The following is a 6,702-nucleotide window of genomic DNA, read 5'->3' as shown; positions in this document are numbered from 1 at the left end:
ACAAATAGAAAAAAAAACCAAAATACCACAACAGAGCTGTGAAGTGAACCAAAACACATCTGTATAAGAACTATTAATTGTAAGCTCTTACCTGCAGGACCTTTAGCTTGTGAACAGTTCCCATCTCCCATGCTGGGCAGAGTTTGTGATTTTAGCAGACCCTCAGCTGCCCGGCGAGGCTCGTGTCCCACCTGAGAATGCTGCTTTCACCCAATGTTCAGGTCTGGAAGCAATACGTGGCATAGTAGAAGACTGGATAGAAGGACCTACTGCTGCCACTCGACCAGAGCAGAAGCCACCGGCTGTGGGGAATTCCCATCTGAAGAAACCTTTTGGGGGAAAAAAAAAAAGACAAAAACATCAAGAATTTTATGCTGCAGTATCTGTCCATCAGAGCTTGAAACAGAAGTCACAAAGGAGAAAAAAAGTAGCAAATGATACCCCAGTGTTAAAGAGGCTTTTTTGCAAAACCTTTAAGAATTATAAACCTGAGATAGAAATAGCAAAAAAAAAAAAACAAACAACAAACAAAAAAATCCCTTATTAAAAAAAAAGACACGACAGCATACAAAGATTTCTTGTCTGTAAAGAGTAAGCAGGTTAACACTAACGTCCCACGAAAAGGACTTTAATACTACAAGCCTTCCACTACACATGGATCAAGACAACAGGTCTAGCATCTGAACAGCCCGCCTTCCCCACAAACAAGTTTTTACTTCGGACTGTCCAGGCAACAGAATTCATGCTGTTGTTAGGACATCTCCCGCACTTACCGGTACATTCTCTTCCTGTGGCAGAGCTGCCTTTCTCTTCCCCAGGCGCTCTGGCAGCTCACTAACACGCCTCTCCAGCACTGCCACCTCCAAGCTGCGCTCCTTCGAACACTCCCTCTGTTGCTGCAGCCTGGCATTCTGCTCCCGCTTCAGTTTGTTCCTCAACTGAAGAAATTCACGTATTTGTTCCTCAGCTGAAGAAATTACGTATCTGGAGCAATCTAAGTGCTTATTTTACCTCTTCAGAAGTCTGGCCAAAGTCCCATGGGCAAAAGAATACCAATTTTTCACAGCATACCAGTAGAAACTTGAACAGATTTAATACATTACTCTTCAGACAACAGTTGAACAAATTAACCATTATGAACCGCTAGAGCTGCCCAGAGAGACCCTGCCCACCCCCAGGCCCCGAGAGCAAGTGCCCTCGGACTTCACCACGGTTTCCCCGCGGTTACCTGGCACTTGCTCCCAGCACGTTCCACAGAACAAGTTAAACTGCCCTGGACAGCAGCACGTTGCTTTAATAATACCGCTGGCATATGTACTTTCCCCCTCAAAAAAGAGGGCTCTGCTAGACAACCCCCCCAAAAGGCTGAAATCCCTTCCACCCCGCTCCTGTCCCGGAGGCCAGCGGCTGCCCCGTGGCACAAGGGCAGCGTACCCAAGGATGGCGCCTCGCCTCCCACTCAGGCTCTCCTCCGTTCCTGCACCCTAGCAGCGCCAGGAGATTTCTCCTCCCTTCCCCGGGGCGCTGCTGCAGGGACATCCCCCCGAAAGGCTGCAGGACAGGCTGTACCGGGATGAGAATCTGGGCTCCCAGACCCACGCAACAGCTCCGGCCCTCGTGCCACTGCTGCTCCTCCCGCTCGCTCAGCCAGTGGAGCTGAAAGAGTAACTGAAAAAACAACCCGTAATCTCAGTAACTCACTTTATAGTAAAAACGTGTGCCTCTGCTTACATACGTCTAGCCGACAGTAAAGCCACCGCGCATGCGCGAGTTTTTGCCATATTGCCAGAGCTTACCACATGATTGGTTGCTTCATCGCAAGCAACTGCGCATGCGCGGGTGCGGTGGGGTTAGGGTCTGAGCGTCTTTTTATTTGGGCTTTTTTTTAATATGCGGTGTCGCTCTCAGTGCGCAGGTGGCACCAGCGTGTCGTTAAACATGCACAGTACCTCACGTTCACCACCAGTTGGCAGCAGCGATTTCAGTTCCAGCCGAGATCCCAGACTCGGTGTGTGACAACAGTGAGAGCGGGCAGAAAAACCACTCCAAATACACAAAGCTGTTTCTATTTCCTTCATATCCATCACCTTTTGTCACATTTTCAAGCCCTTTATTTTCAAGAAAAGTTATTTATAAGAAAAGTTATATTTGCATTTTGAAACCCTATGAAATCTATATGCAAAATTTTTTATACTGTCTTGTATACATATTTTATTTTAAAATCTTTTTTATAGAAAATTATTTTTCAATATACAGAAACACGAGAAACATTACAGTTTTTAATATTTTTTGCACACACATCTCCATGAATCTTCAAGCATTTTTGGGCTGTAACCTCCCTTTTTTGGGAGAATCCTATATGAACCCCTCATCCCCCACTCACCTCACTCGTTTGGGGCATCATCTCCTGCTCAGGCTTCCGCTCCACCATGTTCATCCTCCATCCCCAGTCCCCGCTGACCCTGGGCTCTCCCCTCAGCCAGCCCTCACTGCTGCACCCACAGGACACCCACTTGGAGAAAGAGCCATAAGCCCTCAGACACAGGGGCTGCCTCTCATCCCTGCATGCTGAACGCCTCCAGGAATTGCCCTCCAGCTGCTCCTGCCCAGGAAAGGGCAGCAAGGAGAGCTCGGCCAGCAGGAAAACAGGGAGGAAAGAGGCAACCAAAACCAAACAAAAGCAAACAAACAAACAAAAAACCCTTCCCCCCCAAAACAAAGCAAGAACTTTATCCCATTTCAAACCTCTTTGTCAGATTTCAGTGGAAATACACTTCTGACCTATCTCTGTTTCAGATGATCTGGACCATAAAGATCTTTCTCGGGTATGGCAAGTAATTTTTGTTACAGGGTTGGACCACATATGCACCAACACCAGAATATGTTTAAATACAGTCTAAACACCATCAAATTGAAATAAATATTTCCTTCCCAGAGGACCGCAGAAGAATTATACTCAGTGATACAGCCATTCCAAACACTAGGAGTGTCTTTCGTGAGAAAAAAAAGATCTAAGCTGAAACAACTGGTTCAGTGTTACTAATCTGAACAAGTAACGTAAGTGACCTATGAATAACTTTAAATTTGCAATTGAGAAATATGTCCCTTAAAAACAAAAGTTGAGAAATAAATTGGGGGAAGAGCTGAAGCAAATGATGAATTTAAAGATCAGATGATTTTTTTTTTTTAAGAGTCTCTGCATTTTTATTGGATATAGCAGAACAGCCAGCACCACCACCATGGTGAAAAAAAAACAAACAAAACCCCTGCAAAGTAATAAAAGAAACAGGAACTTCAGTACAGTTGGAAAAAATTAACTTTTTAAAAGGCTAATCTATTTGAGATAGTCTTCCTTCGACAAGTCTGCAGGTAGAGCCTAATGTTTATTGCATCAGACACAGATATATAGAACATTGCTCTAAACTGGAAAACAAAAGTTATTTTTACATTTCAAATGCTTTGCAAGCAACATTAAAAGTTAACATGTCTCAAGAAACTTTTTAAGCTTCCTTCCCTTCCCCAAGAAGCTTCTTTTTATCTGTAAGCACTAGTAAATACATTCCACGATACCTCCACTTAAGCGGCCACTTGTAAATTATTACAGTGTGATAAACAGAAGCAAGTCAAGAAAAATGAGACACTGAAGCTGTTCTATGTGGCTGTAGTACATAATCAGGACTAGTTCAGTAACTATTTATGACACCTACTGATTCCCCCAGTCGCAGTAGTTCTATCTTGGCAAGTGGCCGCTGCCATCTCTACCAATGCCAGCTCACAAACAAATGGAGTAACCTGAACCTCAAGCATGTTTTATTTTGGTCATTGCTGCTTGAGAATAATTGGAACCCAAATACAACCTGCAACCCTTTTTTTGCCTTCAGGAAGAGGCAAACAGACCACTTTTGGTCTTAGTGCCAAACAGGCACTAAGAATTCAACTTTCACAAAGCACACAATTAGTCAAATAAAGCATACAAATGCCCTAAGTATATTCTAGTATTAGTTTAATCCCTAACCCCATGTAAAAATACATTCTAGAATAACCTCTTTAAAGGGATCTTCAAAGTTGAAGATAAAGATTATAAATAAAAAGGAAATCAACTCCCTGCAGACTCAATCAGGGCTGTCAATTCACAAGAGGTTCTTAGTCCTCCTTCATGATACATTTGATATATTTATAGCACAGCATGGGCATATACTGAATACATAGCTACATCATTAGAAGTTGTACGTGCAGGTTTCTATTCGTTTCCCCTTTCGCAGAGGAGTTGCCAGCAGAAGTTGGTTACTTCCCATAAAATTTCTTATTCAGAAGAAAGATCAGAAGATTGACATTCACTTTTGCTCTGTCGAACAACTTCATGACAGCAACACCTTCATACTGCAGCTGCAAAAGATCCTGCCAAAGGGAATATCTTAATGAGTGAGGAATCCTCAAGAGCTTGTAGAGAATACAAAAGACCCTGTAGTACTGTAGGATCTTGAGGAGTATCTATCAAAAACTACATGGCATAAAACAGAAAAACAAGAGATTCATTAAAGATCCACTCTTAGTGGGTGAAAAATAAAGTCATTCTAAGGCATTTAAGATCTTCATTTTTTTAAGCTGTGTTTGTTAAAAAAAAATTATGAAAGACAGCAGAAATAGAAGACCATTCTAAGAAAGCCAAACTTCACATATAGCCATCTCCAGCCTTTTCATTTGCACAGTAGCCATAAAGTTGTTGTAATATCTGGAAAGGGTGTGCCTAGTTGTGTCATGTACCCATGAAACATTACGACATTCCACAGTGTCACTTTCTAAAAGTTTTAGTTGTCAGACATCTCAGGAAGGTGGCTTAGAGCACTTCAGTCTAGGGCAGCAAAAGAAATGGCATCTCTGTCACTATGTATACGATGCCGATCCAATCTCTCGAGTGTTTATGTAGGCAGTATTTCCAGTTATACTTTGCTTTGTCAGCAATGCACCTGCACTGATTTATCTCAGCAATTAATTTCTTTCAGCAATCCCGATCTTGCAGGGAAACATGGTGGGTAGGGTGCGGATATGTGTGTGATGTCAAATCCCTCATTGCTGTCCTCTCGGAACATCAAATTTATCTGGAAAGCAGTGCTACAAAGGCACAGTGGTATAGTAAACCATGTGCCCCAAAGGCGAGTGACCTTAGGTAGGCAGCCCCATGAACCAAGAAGTTCATGACCAGCTCTGACAAATTAGGAACTGGAATGGACATGGGGAATCCTCAAAGCACAAAACAGGTGAGAGGCAGCTCTCTGTCCCAGCAGCCAGTTAGGTGACACGAACTAACTGCAATGCAAGGTGTTTCTGCACACAATCTGTTTCAAGACACCTGAGGTATCCACAATTAATAAACCTAATGACAACCCAGATGGGTAGGGGATGGGTGAAGATAGAAATGCAAGAAGGGGACAAAGACATCAGGCATAACATACTGGCATGAGAGAAAGAATGAGGAACCATTTGGGAAAAGGTCAGTTGGCATACCTGTTCTAGTAGCCTGGCCTAAGTAACGGTTGAGGACACCTAAGAACTGTAAAGTATCTGATATGTGTAGGGTAGCCAGAAAGAATACCAATACATGATGACTGGCTGAAGCCATCACACCCAAGCCCAGCTGACCACTGCCAGAGACTCCCAATCTTTCTGCTGTAGCAGGAAAAAGTTGAAAATGAAAGTGTTTGTTTTGTGTGTGTACATGTAAATGTAACTAAGAATACAGTCTGACATCAGGTTTTCATTAGTGAAAGAAACAAAAAACAGCTTGAGTCCCCCATATGTGCTGCATCTGTTTCGCCTGCAACAAATGGGTTATTCTTGGAAGCATCTTTCAGACTGTTCAGGTTGAAACATGTCATTGCTATTTTCATGAAGAGTCTGGCAAGGGGAACTTACATGCTAGTATTAAATAGGACAGTTCTTACCTGATAATGTAACATAAAGGTTTCCATTTGTACCCCCATGAATTTTGCTTTTACCTCAAAATCTCCTACTTCTTCTGTCGGGCTTATTTCAAAGATCACATTTTTAAACCTATAAAATTTGAGAAATGAAAAATCACAGGGAGAGACTATATGAGATGAAACCTGAAGATAATTTTCTAACAATTCTACTCTTAACTCTTTATTCTATATTCCCATTTGGAATGAGACTGTAAAAGCCAACCAGACTCAATACAACAATGAATGGAAGCCTAACAGATTCTATGTCTGCTAGATCACAACTTCACACAAGCGTAGCAGGATTTAGTATTTAGCTTGTGTAGTCTAAACAGTCTACTTTAGTGCTGCATATATTCATGCCTCATTTAGTACACAGAGTACATTATAAAAAAATTGAAAAATTTTTCAATTTGGGTGGAAAAAATTCTAGTAACAGGCAGCTTCTCTATTTTCCATAGAAGATATACCAACTTCCAAAGGCTAGCAAAATACAGCTGGAGAAACTCAAGCTCGCATTTAAGCTGATTTTTGAACAGTGAAAGCTAGTAGCGATAGTAGCAATTCTCCTAAGAAGGTAATCTTCCATGACCGTGGGGGTGACTGAGAAGGGGTGGGTGGGAAGAGGATGTCATGTTTAAATCCCATTATATTTCTCAATCAACGAACTGCTTTGCTTCAGTCAGAAAAAGAAAACTAAAAAGTGATCATTATGCAAGGTTTCTTGGCCCTAGGATGCCAGCCT

At 42.3% G+C, this 6,702-nt stretch overlaps 1 protein-coding gene across 1 annotated transcript in view; it reads right to left on the bottom strand.

Moving 5' to 3' along the window:
* Window positions 1-3,176: 3,176 nt before the first annotated feature.
* IQGAP1 (IQ motif containing GTPase activating protein 1) overlaps window positions 3,177-6,702 on the bottom strand; it is a 54,109-nt gene continuing 50,583 nt past the window's right edge. Inside the window, exons 37-38 of the mRNA XM_051796716.1 lie at window positions 5,943-6,051; window positions 3,177-4,398 (exon numbers count right to left, since the gene is read on the bottom strand). Coding sequence (XP_051652676.1) covers window positions 4,285-4,398; window positions 5,943-6,051 — 223 coding nt within the window. The 3' untranslated portion in view covers window positions 3,177-4,284. The remainder of the gene's footprint in view (window positions 4,399-5,942; window positions 6,052-6,702) is intronic.

The sequence above is a fragment of the Manacus candei genome, unplaced genomic scaffold, assembly GCF_025592945.1.
Source record: "Manacus candei isolate 608988 ecotype Guabito, Panama unplaced genomic scaffold, ASM2559294v1 h1tg000046l, whole genome shotgun sequence".
In the NCBI taxonomy this organism is placed as follows: domain Eukaryota; kingdom Metazoa; phylum Chordata; class Aves; order Passeriformes; family Pipridae; genus Manacus; species Manacus candei.
The sequence above is the reverse complement of the archived record's forward strand: the minus strand, read 5'-3'. Positions and strand labels throughout refer to the sequence as shown.